We start from the raw sequence: 15515 nt of genomic DNA, 5'->3' as shown, positions 1-15515 counted from the left end.
ACTTAAAGTTTCAGAATTCCCTGAGTTTAAAAAATAATAAGCTTTTTATAGCCTTGATGGCCAATTTGCCTGGATACAAAATCTTTGTTTCAAACTTTGTTTAGGTATTTTTCTATTTTTAAATTTAAGGTATAATTATATCCAGTAAAATTTACCCTTTTAAAACTGCATACTAGAATATATAGTTTTTCAAATTTTTAGAAATATGTATATATAATAAAACCACCACAATTGAGATGTAGAACAGTTCCATAGAACCAAAGTAAATGCTGCTTTGGAACCAGCATCCCACCTTCAGACCCTGTGAACTGATGATCTGTTTTCTGTCTTTTTTTTTTTTTTTTATTAGTTGGAGGCTAATTACTTCACAACATTTCAGTGGGTTTTGTCATACATTGATATGAATCAGCCATAGAGTTACACGTATTCCCCATCCCGATCCCCCCTCCCACCTCCCTCTCCACCAGGACATGGAAGCAACCTAGATGCCCATCAGCAGATGAATGGATAAGGAAGCTGTGGTACATATACACCATGGAATATTACTCAGCCGTTAAAAAGAATTCATTTGAATCAGTTCTAATGAGATGGATGAACCTGGAGCTCATTATACAGAGTGAAGTAAGCCAGAAAGATAAAGATCATTACAGCATACTAACACATATATGTGGAATTTAGAAAGATGGTAACAATAACCCTATATGCAAAACAGAAAAAGAGACAGAGAAGTACAGAACAGACTTTTGAACTCTGTGGGAGAAGGTGAGGGTGGGATGTTTCGAAAGAACAGCATGTATATTATTTATAGGGAAACAGATCACCAGCCCAGGTGGGATGCATGAGACAAGTGCTCAGGCCTGTTTTCTGTCTTTATAAATTTGCTTTTGAAAGACTATCATATAAGTGGTTGACTTTAAATAAACTATTGTTTCACTGTTGCTTTGCTTTGCTATTTTTTTTTTATTATGAGTCCAGTCTAATTCTCTTGCTTTGGTAAATTATTTCTTATTTTTGCCTGAAGATTTTTCTTTATATTTAAAACCCAATGTCTCAGATACATCTCAGAGTTGACTGTTCCAGGTCAAATTATTGGTACTGGCTTGGTCCTATCAATATGTATGTTTAGATTCTCTTATTTCTAGAAAACTTTCCTAGATTATAGTCTTAAAGATTAATTCTGTTCTTTTTTTTTTTTTCATCTTCAGGGATTCTGATTATACTTGCATTTGTTTTTTTCTTTTTTTTCTGGTCTTCCATCTTAAACATTTTCTTTCTGACTTCTTTCTTCATCTCATTTTCATTCTTTTTGTTGTTTCCCTATTTTTCTTTAGTGTTCCTTATTACATTTTCATGTTAACCTACTCTTTAGGTGCTATTAATATAATGTTCATTTCCAATATTATTTTATCCTTTTCCCCTAATTTATTGTCCTGGGTTCAAGCAACTTTTGCTTTCTGTTGACTGATATTTTAAATCCATTTCTTTTCTCAGTTTTTAGATTTCTACTTCAAGGTTTTTTATATATATATATACATATAATACATATATATATGTATGTATGTATCTTTCAATGTTTGAGAAAATTTAGTTTCTCTTGAAGTATTTTGTTATAGCTTTCTTTTTTTGATAGTTCTTTATTTGGAGTAATTTTCATCAAATGGCTTTTTAAAAAATTCTGTGTTCTGCTTTATCTTTATTGTGACTTGGTATAGATGAAGATTACTTGCATATTTGAATTTGTTTGAACATGGGTAGCAGTCTGTGGGCAGTTTCCAAGTTCCAAGCTCAAGAGCACCCACTTCTCTTTATGTTAACAAACTCTGATTTCTTTATTGGAGGACTTTTGGGGTACAGTGGAGGGCAGTGGGGGGAAGGTTGAAGGAGCCTTACAGGTTGACTTTTTTATTTTTATTTTTTTTCCTTTTAAGATGATAAATTTTCCCCTCTAGTTTCTTTTTCCCTTCACTGTGCACTTTTTTCAAAAGTCACCTCTCCCCTTTAGCCCTTTCCAACCTCCAAAGAGTTCCTTCCTCAACACTGCTTTATTGAGTTCTGTGCACACTTCCAAGTCACTTCCCTGAAGGATGAGCTTCCAGAGAAGTTTTCCAGAATGTTCATACTTGTGGTAAACTTTCTTTCTTGTGATGAGTTGAGATCAATCTTAGGCCTCCTACTAGCTTTTCTTCTCTCTCTCTCTCTAATTTAGTATTTATTGGACTGGCCTTCCTCTTCACAACAGCACATAGTGGGAACCTAAAAGAGAGCTATTGTGAGCTCCTATTTATTTTCTGCTTACAGATAATCTGGAATTTGGATGTTCTCCAAATTTGGGGCTGATATTGTGTAGTTTGTTTTTGTTGTTCTTTATTGCTTGGGGGAGGGGTGGCGATAGATGTGTTAGATTTGAATTTCAGTTGATGCTATATTTTGATCACCTATATATTTTTAAGGGAGAAACTGACAAAATAACACAAACACCAGAAAACAAAACATGTCTTCTAAAGCACATTCATTCCAGTGACCTTTTCTTACATAATTTGGAGCTACAGTGTGGTAAAATGCTCACAGAGAAGGTACAACGCATTTACTTTGAAATTAATGCATCATGAAAACTCAGTAACTATAAGAAAGTGTATTTCCTGAGAATATTATTTATAAAATGCCTATTGAGATAATCTATTACCACTGGGTATTTAGAACAGGATAATTAATTTTTAAGTTCCATGAAAGATTACTTTCTAGATGCAGTAATCTTCTTTTAGGATTTGAGAACTAGATCCATTTCCAGTATTAGTCCTTCCAGTCTAATTCCATTATACTCTCCAGGGAACAGGGAGTCTATTTCATTCCCTTGTGAGATGAGTGTATCTTCAATGAAATTCAAACTGGGTTCTCCAACTTCCTAGCAAAGATACTTAGCAGTTTAGTAAAAGTGGTTTTGATTGTTCTTTATAAATATTACATACAAACAAAAATTAGTGTTAAAATGAATAGGGCAAAGATACGGCAGAAAATCAAAAGAAAAATTAAAACCTCTCTAAAATCCTCTATCAAAACTTTCAAATGCTTGAATTTTTATTGTGATAATGTGAACTTGCACTTATATAATTAGTTGTTAATTTTTTATTCCTGTCTCCTTGTAAAAAATATGAATTATAGTATCTAGAAAGAAGAAGAATAGCTGTTATTGAGTGCTTATTATGTGGCAAGCACTTAGTTTGCCAACTTTTAAGATTACTTAAATTTTTTTTTAAGATGATATGCTTCTTTCATCTTCCTTTTATATAAGATGATACTAGGTGTGTGTTCTGCCCAGAAGATAGGAGTCAGTGTGTTTCTTTCACTGTCACATTCTGTACATTGGAAGGCACTGTCATTGTTTAGAAATGACACTAAGCAATAGAGTATCTATATATTTTAATATAAAACACTTGTTTTGCTTTTTGAAGACTGATTTGCTACTGATTTATTTAAATATGTCCAATTTTTCTGTCACACAATTTCCTTAATTTTCCAAATGTTATGAATAGGATAGTTAACTTTCTGTTTACTACAATACCTGACAGAAATTTATGACATGACTTGAGATGGAAAAACTGATAAAATGGTACTTACCATAAAGGATTGCAAGCAGAGACAGTGGCATGACAAGTAGTCCCACTAGCATATCAGCAATGGCTAGGGACATTAAGAAGTAATTGGTGGCATTGTGCAGTTTCTTTTCCAGGCTTACTGCCATGATAACAAGGATGTTGCCACCTATTGTCAAGATTATTATTATGACAATTGAAAGTGCTGGCCAGTTTTGTACCCCGTCTGGGAATTTGAAGCGTCCACCATCGGAGGTATTGAAAATGTCAGTTACTATGGCTGCTACTGGGCTCACAGATATATCACATTGCCAAACCAATAGGCCAATCAGGTGCACACTGAAAATTAAGAAAAAAAAAAATCAGGTACATATTATATTGCTTGTACCTAATAAATTACTTATATAAAACAACTGCTTTTCCTTTAACAATCATTATTATCACATCACCGTTTTTACTCTCTTAATTAAACCTCAGTATTTCTTATTTCTATCCTTTTATTGAGTGTTTAATATGAGTTAGGCTCTTAGCTTACTGAAATATATATACATATATATATATATACATAAAATGCTGGCTCGTGGTATCTTTAATAGCTGTCCTATACATTTAATAGCTGTCCTATACATTTTCCTTCTTCCTGACTCTCTCCTCATTTCTGTCCTGTGTTTTCTGGCTCCTGTTCTAGGCTAGAAGATGATTTGTGGTGATAATTAATTCCTATGGGTTTGACGCTTTCCTATGCTGGAAACGAAATTTCTTAAAGTCATTTAAAATGTATATTTCTCGTGATGGTACTTATGTAGGCTTTTACTAACAAGAATTTCAGGCCAAGTGGCAGACTAATGCAAGAGACACAGATGTGGTTTTGTTTTGTAAATTCCAAATTAATTTCCCCTGATGGTGACATAAGATTTATTCAGTTTACATATATCAGTGTAAGTTCCCAAAGTGTCCAATAAAACTAACATTAATTTTCCTTAACAAAATAGACAAAGACAAGCATATTCAATATTTCCTGCTTTAAAGCAAAAATTATTATCTGCTAAGTCCTGGGTGTTCATTGGAAGGACTGATGCTGAAGCTGAAACTCCAGTACTTTGGCCACCTCATGCGAAGAGTTGACTCTTTGGAAAAGACCCTGATGCTGGGAGGGATTAGGGGCAGGAGGAGAAGGGAACAACAGAGGATGAGATGGCTGGATGGGATCACTGACTCGATGGGCATGAGTTTGAGTAAACTCCGGGAGTTGATGATGGACAGGGAGGCCTGGCATGCTGCTATTCATGGGGTCACAAAGAGTCAGACACGACTGAGCGACTGAACTGAACTGAACAACTGAACTGAACTGAATGACTGTCTTATGTGTATTCTGTGTTCAGTAAGTTATTTAATGAATATTAAGCAACAAGTACACTATATGTACTAGCTGTTAAACCCTGATATTTATAGAGAAGAAAATTTCCTCTATTGGTACAACATGTGCTAAAAAATTTTCTGTGCAAGAAAATTGCATGGGATGATGGAACATATAACAGTACAAAATCCAGAGTCTATGAGTTCTTCATGTAAATGTTTTTATTTCATTATCTCATTCACTTGTTCTTTGAACTAAAAATATTATTTCTATACAGGGAAAATATATGTGTCGTTTGACTATCGCTTATTATCAATCACCAGAGAAATTTGAAGTAGCTAACACTAGATGATTATGATGATCATAATTGTACCTATAATATTATACACACACACTACACTTTCTGAACCACCAAAACTGAACACTGAAACTGAAAACTTATTGACATTGTTTAAACTTAAATAAAATATTATAATAATTTTCTACCATATTTAAAAATTATTTCTCTTAATATCTTGTGAATATACTTTCCATAGTTTAAGATAATGAAGAAATAATGAACATATTTTGACTTACTCATTCTACAGGGAATGAAAACTAGTACTTCAGACATTTAGCTTAAAACTACTTCCTCATTATTCAAAGCTGCCTGATATCCTAAGCATCATGTTTGGGGAAGAGATATACATAGTAATTTTTTCAAATAACGAGAGATACTCATTCAATGTTTTCAAATGCTGGATGTATTTTTTCCTGGGACATAAAAACAAGCTAAAATAATATGTGATTCAAAAAATCTACAGCATAATTAATCTGTGATTAAGGTGTGTAGAAATTATTGAAATAAAGACCCAAATAAATAGAAACAAGGTATTTGCTTTCAGCTTTGATTATTCTGTCACAGTATTTGTTGCATTTGGCATGTGACCAATGTCCTGGCTATATTATCTTAATGATTTTTTTGACCAGTCACTTAACCTTTCAGAACATCTATTTCCTCATCTCTAAAATAAGGATGATCTTTATGACATTGTTTTTGTGAAAATTAAATGATAATGTAAAGTCTCAAAATAATACCTTTGACTTAATAGGCCCTCAGTAAATGTTGGAGCAAACATTCTTTCTGCCTTCAAAGTTAAACAAAAGTATCTTGTGGTAGCTATATCCTAACTCAGTGTACTTCAAAATCTGTCAAAAATTTAAGTCCTAGTTTTATTTTAAGAAGATATTTATGCAGAACTGGGTTCAGATAGTCATTTTAAATCCAAAGTCTTTTCTGGCCTAACTGATGAAAAGCATGTTCTTCTGAAATATTAAAAAAAAAAATCTAGTTTCTACTAGTTGATGGTCATTTCAGGTAGCCCCATAAGTCTTTCTGCTCAAAATAATATGCTACATCTTCAATTGTCAGTTGCAGAACCACAAGTATATTTATTCTTATGCCTATAGAATATGATCCTAACAGGATATGCAGTGCAACTTCAAATTTTCTAAGTAAATTGCGAAAACATCTAAGTACTTTCATATTTCTGTAACAATGGTAAAATAATGTAAAATAAAATTGTATATAACAAAAGTACATGAAAACTATGTTCAATTATGAATTTTAAAATTTGAGTATCTTAGAACTTTGGGATAGAAAAATATTCAAAACATTTTGCCTACCTCTACTGGTCAAATATATTTTTATTTTTTATTAAAGAGTCCATTAGACAAATATTAAATTATTGAGGAAATTTATAGAACCTAAATATATCTTCTGTGAGTTATTAAATAAAGTGATATTATTGGGAATAATCCTGACAAGTTTTTACCTAGTTTCAATTCAATTAATAAATTCACTTTGAGCACTACTTATGAGCAAATTTTTATGATTTTTACTGCAGTAACTCCTATTTTCTATAGTATTGTAATCAAGAATTTGCTGTATTCTAATTAAACCTAATTTCTAATATTTACATGCTTAATGAAAACCATACAGTCCCTTTACAAAAGAGGAGTGACTTGGGTCTTGTTTCTAAAGCTCACATTAATTGCTATTAAGCCCACATAATTCTTATAAAGCATGTACACAAAAATCACAGTTTCTGTCTGAACAATTCAAATAATTTATTCATTGCTACTAGATATTTAACAAAAATATAATCTGACATTCTTAGTAGATAAACAATGATAATTTGATTTAAAGGTCTGAGTACATTTTAAATATACTGAGTTTTTGCATGGCATATGACAATGAGCATTAATAGCAGAGATGAATGGGCCCTTATTTCTCTTGCATGGTGCTCAGTACTGTCTGACTCTTTTTGACCTCCTGGATCATAGCCTGCCATGCTTCTCTGTCCTCGAGACTTCCCAGGCAAGAATACTGGAGTGGGTTGCTATTTCCTTCTCCAGGGAACTTCCCCACCCAGGGATTGAACCTGCATCTCTGGCATGTCCTGACTTGGCAGGCAGATTCTTTACCATTGAGTCACAAATTCTTTAATTTCATACCAGGATAATTTGGTGCCCTTTAAGGTATCCCTAGGGCTTCCCTGGTAGCTCAGCTGGTAAAGAATCTGCCTGCAATGCAGCAGACCCCGGTTGGATACCTGGGTTGGGAAGATCCCCCGGAGAAGGGATAGGCTACCCGCTCCGGTATCCTTGGGCTTCCTTGGTGGCTCAGATGGTAAAGAATCCGCCTGAAATGCAGAATCTCTGGGTTGGGAAGATCCCCTGGAAGAGGACATGGCAACCCACTCCAGTATTCTTGCCTGGAAAAGCCTCATAGACAGAGGAGCCTGGCAGGCTACAGTCCATGGAATCACCGAGTCGGACACGACTGAGCGACTAAGCACACAGTATATCCCTATATTTTGATGTATGGAACATTGGCTATATACTAAGTTGATACAGCCACCTGGAGTGGAAACATTGGTCCTTTCATTTCCCCACACCTGGCTCTTCTTTCTCCTTCTTTATCACTGTCCTTCACTCTTTCCTTCTCCTGTCTGCTCTAGTTTACTTGGAATCACAAATCCTTGGGACTATCATCACTGCAATGTACAGTGACATTCAAGATGGACTATAATGCACATAATGCAGATAATCCAACGTTGATGTACTTTGTGTTTACCTTGCTCTATAAACTTTTTCCTCAGTGAGCACTTTTGTAGAAATCATAGAGGGGATGGTGTAGGAGTAAGGTGATTGAAGGCCTCTCAGTTGTACTGATCAGAGTTTACAGCACCCTGGATCTTTTTACTATGCCCCCATTCCTCAAAGTGTAGGTTTAGAAGAAAACAATACAACTTTTTACTAAGTTAAAAAGAAGATATACCTGGATTAGATCACATTTAGAATTGCTCGGTACTTGAATTCAATTTCTTCCTTATCTCTTTTATGTTATTCTATTGATTTTAACTATTGGTTCATTGTCTCAAGGTTTCTGAGAATAGTATTATTTTTCTCTGTCCAGCTACATTCTCCAAACGCTACTCCCTGACTTCTGACCCATTCTTTTGAAACCTCAACTTTCTTCATAAAACCAGAGACATAAAAATGCTTTATTCTCTTGGCTGTTTAGTTCATCTAGGAAGGAAAGAACCTTTTCTCATTTCTACATTTTAGCCATAGAGAAAGCAACCACAGCAACCATACCATCAGGATTATTTTTACTTGTTTGAACATATGAGTGGTTGTGTTTAATTGGAGTTCAAATTATTGTTTTTCCCCATTTACTATTTTTGAATAGAAAACACCAATGTTAGTCTATTGGTATTCAAGTCATTTATGCATGCTGAGGGAAATATAGCTGAACAATCATATAAAACCTATTTAACATTTTTGAGCAAAACACTCTGAAAAGTTAGTTTTCAAAAATTCCTTACAGGAATGAGTGCACTGCTTTCTTCAGGCTCACCATGATTGCTTCAGTCTTAAGCAACCAAGTTTAAAATTGAGAAGAGGAAATTTAACAGACTGGATTCATTATGCCATCCTTTCTGGGGAGAGAAAAAAAGAAAAAGAATTACTAAAAGTTGAAATAACTTGCATAACATTTAATTAAATAAAAGTAAATATACTTATTAAGGGATAAGAAACAATCAATACTAAATTTAGCAAACAAATATTATGTCATATAAGTGATAAAAATAGCAAAGAGAATAGATTTTTCATTTATTTACCAATATATGACCATCATGATTTTTCTAAAATTTCTTATATACACTTTCTTTATATGGAACTTCTACTAAATCTCACCCTGTTGGAGTACAAATTAGTGTTTTGAAAAATAAATTAGGATATTTTCTTTTTAATTAGCAAGCCATTGGAAGAAAGTTCATGATCTAATAATTAAGTAGCATGTATAAAATAAAAAGGTTTTATCTTATAGAAACATGAAAAACTAAAACAAAATTTAAGCCTCTTTATAAAGTGAACCTATTTTATACAACATTTCTAACTTTTTTTTCTTCAGTGAGGCAATCTGTGTTTTCATAGAAAGTTTTATTTATACATTTGTGTTAACCAACAATATTATCCAAGAGTGGCAACAGAAAAAAAAAATGAATTGATTTGTACCCCCCCCAAAAAAGAATTGATTAAATTAACTATAGTAAATATAGCAACCACCCTATGTACCAACTAGTTGGTATACAACAGATAGTATGCTGCAGTCGGGGCACATGGAATAATGTTGAAAATTGCAAACAAAAAGGCAGTTGCACTAGGTGATTGAAACAAAAAGTTTTAGTTTCATTTATTAAGAACTGACAATTCATCTTCAGAGGAATTAGGAAGAAAACATGACAACTCTGTAAACACCAAAGAATTTCAGAGTGAGTACCTTTGATTTCTGTAGGCTATTTTTGAAGGAGCTATTTGTTGCATTGCAAAACTCTACCAAATATTTATGTAACAGATTATTCACCACTTAGCACTCATTATATTCATTGTGTTAAAATGTTGGCCAAGAGTAGACTGGACGCAAATTTGCTGAGGATCTCTGCTGTGCTCCTTGTGGAAATAACATCTTTACACAGAGTGAAACATGTAACTATGAATTTTTACATTGATAATGAAGAAATACTCAGTTTGAATTCTAATAATTAACATAGAGACCCGCTGGTTTTTCTGCCTGGCAATTCTTAATTGGGAATAGAGTGGGCAAAGCTCTCTATTTTTCATCTTGCCTTCTCTATATCTTCTCTTTTTGGATTTTGATTAAACTCTCTTCCCATACATGCCAAACATGTAACTGTATTCTTTTGGGGGATTGTGAGCTATTTTAAGAGTCAAGATTGTGACATTAAGTTTGCATGTATTGGGCTGTCAATGAGAAAAAATTTAGTTTGTGTGTGTAGGAGGGGTGGAGGGAGAAAGAGAGAGAGTTGAACAGCTCAAGAACATGAAATAATATTGAAAGGTCATCTCTTTTGTCTAATTTGTAAATATTTTCAAGGAATATGATAAAAATTCGTCAGTAATCTTTTTTAGTATTTTCTAGTTCCTTTTAGAAATATGGAAATAAAATTTTACCAGAATAAACTGCCTCCCTATATTGCCCATCTTACTCAATAACACTGTTATTCTAGTCGGTCAAGCTACAAATTTAACTTATTCTCTCTTCTTATCCCTCAACTCTCACTGTGAGATCTTTCAGGGATATCTACACAAAAATCTGCCCCCAAATCATCCCCTTAATTACAGTATGTGAAATGTTCTGTGCATAATTCTACAAGGGGAAGGGATACAAAATCTCTTAGAGCCTTGGATAAGGTAAATTATTAAGAGAAACAAGAAATACCTGTGAGTTCAATTATTCAAATTTGACAGAACTTATGTTTTATAAAATAAAGAAAAGAAATCTTTTATGGAATAACTGACAGTGATTTATTTTTATTGAGAATTTATATTATTCTCATAAAAACTGTTTGGTCATGTAACAACATAACAGTGTTATAAGAATAAACATACATATGTGTAGGTATGTATGTGTATTTGTTTGTGTATGTGTATACATATAATTTTGTGTAGAGGAAAAACTTTGATTAACTTGAAATTGTCTCAAGCATGATGAGAAAATTACAGATTAAGCCACAGAAATAAATTTAGGATCAGTAAATACCCATTTAGAATGATCTCTTATTTCTTTCTGAAACATAAATTTCAAACGTTTTCATGCTCTCTCTAAATATCTGTAAGATCTTCAGTTAACAATAACAGTAATTACTTTTGCTAAGGCAAGATTGGGGACAAATATTAGCTTTCATATAGTTCTTGATAGTACACGAGATACTGCAGAATAACCTCAATTAATGTTGAATTTTAATTAATCAAAACTCATACCCTGAGCATTATATTTAATTGATGCCTATGAAATCTATGCCCATATGCTAACATATGTCATATAAAATATGGCATCATCAAAAATAGTGTGAACAGTTGAAAACAAGTGGCCCCAAATAGGCTCTGTACGTCACTATATATTCAGAACTGCTAAACCTCAAACTATCAGAATCAGTATCACTCAAAGAAATATTTAAAAGTCGTTATTAATAGTCATCTTGGAAGTGAAAATCTTTTTTAAAAAAGTAAAAATTCTATGGGGAAGAAAGGCTGGCATGAATTAAAAAGAGAAAAACTTTCTTTGACTCTTCCAACAAGACTGGAAGTTAGACTTCAGTTCAGCCACTCAGTCATGTCCGACTCATTGCAACTCCATGGACTGCAGCACGCGAGGCTTCCCTGTCCATCACCAACTCTCGGAGCCTACTCAAACTCATATCCATCGCATCAGCAATGCCAGCTAATCATCTCATCCTCTGTCGTCCCCTTCTCCTCCTACCTTCAATCTTTCTCAGCATCAGGGTCTTTTCCAATGAGTCACTTCTTTCCATCAAGTGGCCAGAGTATTGGAGTTTCAGCTTCAGCATCAGTCCGTCCAATGAATATTCAGGACTGATTTCCTTTAGGATGGACTGGTTGGATCCCCTTGCTGGCCAAGGGACTCTCAAGAGTCTTCTCCAACACCACAGATCCAAAGCATCAATTCTTCGGAGCTCAGCTTTCTTTATAGTCCAACTCTCACATCCATGCATGACTACTGGAAAAACCATAGCTTTGACAAGACGGACCTTTGTTGGCAAAGTAATGTCTCTGCTTTTTAATATGTTGTCTATGTTGATCATAGCTTTTCTTCCAAGGAGTAAGCGTCTTTTAATTTCATGGCTGCAGTCACCATCTGTAGTGATTTTGGAGCCCCCCCAAAAAAATAGTCTCTCACTGTTTCTATTGTTTCTCCATCTATTTGCCACGAAGTGATGGGACTGGATGCCATGATCTTAGTTTTCTGAATGTTGAGTTTTAAGCCAGTTTTTTCACTCACCTGTTTCACTTTAATCAAGAGGCTCTTTAGTTCTCCTTTGCTTTCTGCCGTAAGGGTGGTGTCAACTGTGTATCTGAGGTTATTAATATTTCTCCAGGGAATCTTGATTCCAGCTTGTGCTTCATCCAGCCTGGTATTTTGCATGATGTACTCTGCATATAATTTAAATAAGCAGGGTGACAATATACAACCTTGACCTATTCCTTTCCCGATTTGGAACCAGTCTGTTGTTCCATGTCAAGTTCTAACTGTTGATTCTTGACCTGCATACAGATTTCTCAGGAGGCAGGTCAGGTGGTCTGGTATTCCCATCTCTTTCAGTATTTTCCACAGTTTGTTGTGATCCACACAGTCAAAGGCTTTGGCGTATTCAATAAAGCAAAAGTAGATCTTTTTCTGGAACTCTCTTGCATTTCAATGATCCAGTGGATGTTGGCAATTTGATCTCTGGTTCCTCTGCCTTTTTCTAAATCCAGCTTGACTATCTGAAAGTTCATGGAAGCACCAGGACCTAAGAGAAAGGAACAGTGACCTGACAAGAAACTGATCCAGACATGCCCATCAGTGTCCAGGAGTCTCCGGCGGAGGCCTGGGTTGGCAGTGGCCTGCTGCAGCGTTGGAGGCACTGAGTGCAGCAGTGCATGCATGGGACCTTTTGAAGGAGGTCACCATTATCTTCATTACCTCCAGCATAGTTTGGCCTCAGGTCAAGCAAGAGAAAGGGAAAACAGTCCTGCCCATTAACAGAAAATTGGATTAAAGATTTACTGAGAATGGCCCTGCCCATCAGAACAATGCCCAGTTTCCCCCTCAGTCATTATCTCCAATCAGAAAGCTTCCATAAGCCTCTTATCCTTATCCATCAGAGGGCAGACAGAATGAAAACCACAATCACAGAAAACTGACCAAAGTGATCACATGGAACACAGCCTTGTCTAGCTCAATGAAACTATAAGCCATGCCATGGAGGGCCACCCAAGATGGATGGGTCATGGCAGAGAGTTCTGACAGAGTGTGGTCCACTGGAAAAGGGAATGGCAAACCACCTCAGTGTCTTTCCTTGAGAACCCCATGAACAGTATGAGAAGGTAGATTTGGGAATTTGTTAATTTCATAGCTAATTGATGTGATTCTTATTTAGCTCTAATATTAAGAATGACTATTAAGGGACCTGGTTAAGATTTCTTTAGCATACAGCTCTGATTCTGACTTCTTTTTAGTGACCTTATAAGGGTTTTGCATGGTCATGAGTTTAGTCATGCTACACCTCTTGCCTTTATTGGACAATAAGCTGATGATTCACTTGGGAGACCAGTACTGTGCTCTCTCTAAGAAATATCTAATTTTCTATGCCAATTTGCCATCCAAGTGGTGGGAGATTATGACCATCCTTGTGGTCCATTGTGAAGTGAAGCCGCTCAGTCGTGTCTGACTCTTTGCAACCCCATGGGCTGTAGCCCACCAGGCTTCTCTGTCCATGGATCCCTCTGCCCAGGGATCGAACCCAGGTCTCCCGTAATTTGTGAAAACTACAAAGATGAGGCAGGGAAATCAGTTTTCCACATTATCTCAGTTTTGCACATATTAAATTTAGCTTTTAAGAGAGTATGTACATTGCTGTCTATGCAAAGATAAAAGCAATAACAAGACCATCAACAAGGGGGAAGAAAAAACATGATTTAGGACTCCAGTGAAGTCATAATTGTGGCTTCCCTGTTGGTTCAGCGATAAAGAATCTGCCTGAAATGTGGTAGACCTGGGTTCGATTCCTGGGTTGGGAAGATTTTCTGGAGAAGGGCACAGCAACCCACTCCAGTATTCATGGCTGCAGAATCCCATGGGCAGAGGAACCTGGCAGACTACAGTCTCTAGGGTTGCAAAGAGTCGGACACGACTAAAGTGACTTGGCACACACACATGCAAAGTCATAATTGAGGATCAGGTTGAACAGCCAACTGTTGAAACAGTAGAGAGTAGATATTAGAGAAAAAATAAAAGAAGAGGGCAATAAATAAAATGGAAATAATAGGCAAAATGGAAAATGTCAAGCAGATGTATTTTGAGAAGGAACAAGAGTGCATACTGTATGATTTGTCTAAAAGGAGATTGACTGCTGGTGACCTTAGCACCATTTCAATAAAGTAGTGTGGAAAGGGTTTGGAATATAGTTGGATGAGGAGGAGAGACGAGAACTAGCCAAATTAGAGGAGGTGGTTGGTGAGGAAATGGAAAATGCTCAAGAAGTTTTGTCCAGTGCAATAGAGGCAGATGTGTACCAAAGGTGTACTAGAGACAACTTTTTGAGCAGAAGAATCACCTACATGTACTTTCCAGGTCACTCCCACATTACTTGGCCAAGTGGTGGGTACAAACTCGTTAACTGAAGGAAAGGGAAAGGGAGAAAATTGAAGTGATTTTAGGAGTAACATCAAAAGAACCTAAGAATAAAGGAAGAGCTGTTGCTTTGTCCAAATTGTCTTTGGAGAGGATAAGAGTCCTTGGGCATTTCCTTGCATCATCTAAAGATAACCATTTATAATTCATTTTTACCATTACTTTTTCCACCTTTGACATAGAAGAAGCATTGGTCATGTTTCAATAATATTTTCTGTCCTCAAACTGTTTCTTACTCTCTCTTTTCCAGACCTGTTCAAACATGATATTGATGAGACTAAAAAGAAAATGCCAGCATTTCTTCTTGATGTTTTAACAAAATTTGGGGAGTATAAAGTAACTCATAAAAAGACATAGTTTACATGAGATTTCTGGAAATTCTATGAGTTCATCCTGGTGATGCAGCAGATGGTTTTCTCTGATACACAAGAGCCTATGTCTGACCCTGAATGTTGTAAAAAATGGCTGATTCATGTCAATGTATGACCAAAACCACTACAATATTGTAAAGTAATTAGCCTCCAACTAATAAAACTAAATGGAAAAAAAAAGAAACCTCAAAAATACATTGAATAGACAGTCAACTGATATCCTTCTTGTCTGACTTTTTAAAAAGTTTTCAGTTCAGTTTAGTTCAGTCGCTCAGTCGTGTCTGACTCCTTGTGACCCCATGGACTGCAGCACACCAGGCTTCCCTGTCCATCACCAACTCCTGGATCTTACTCAAACTCATGTCCATCGCATCGGTGATGCCATCCAACCGTCTCATCCTCTGTCGTCCCCTTCTCCTCCTGCCTTCAAT

The 15515-nt window shown here is 35.4% G+C and overlaps 1 protein-coding gene across 1 annotated transcript in view; it reads right to left on the bottom strand.

The window, feature by feature from the left end:
• The window catches only part of HTR2C (5-hydroxytryptamine receptor 2C), a 167265-nt gene extending 155415 nt beyond the window's left edge, over positions 1–11850 (bottom strand). The window contains exons 1-3 of the mRNA XM_061136637.1: positions 11780–11850; positions 8820–8933; positions 3616–3929 (exon numbers count right to left, since the gene is read on the bottom strand). Of these exons, the coding sequence (XP_060992620.1) occupies positions 3616–3929; positions 8820–8854 (349 nt within the window). The 5' untranslated portion in view covers positions 8855–8933; positions 11780–11850. The remainder of the gene's footprint in view (positions 1–3615; positions 3930–8819; positions 8934–11779) is intronic.
• Positions 11851–15515: the final 3665 nt, after the last annotated feature.

This window comes from Dama dama, chromosome X (assembly GCF_033118175.1).
Source record: "Dama dama isolate Ldn47 chromosome X, ASM3311817v1, whole genome shotgun sequence".
NCBI classification, from domain to species: domain Eukaryota; kingdom Metazoa; phylum Chordata; class Mammalia; order Artiodactyla; family Cervidae; genus Dama; species Dama dama.
The sequence above is the reverse complement of the archived record's forward strand: the minus strand, read 5'-3'. Positions and strand labels throughout refer to the sequence as shown.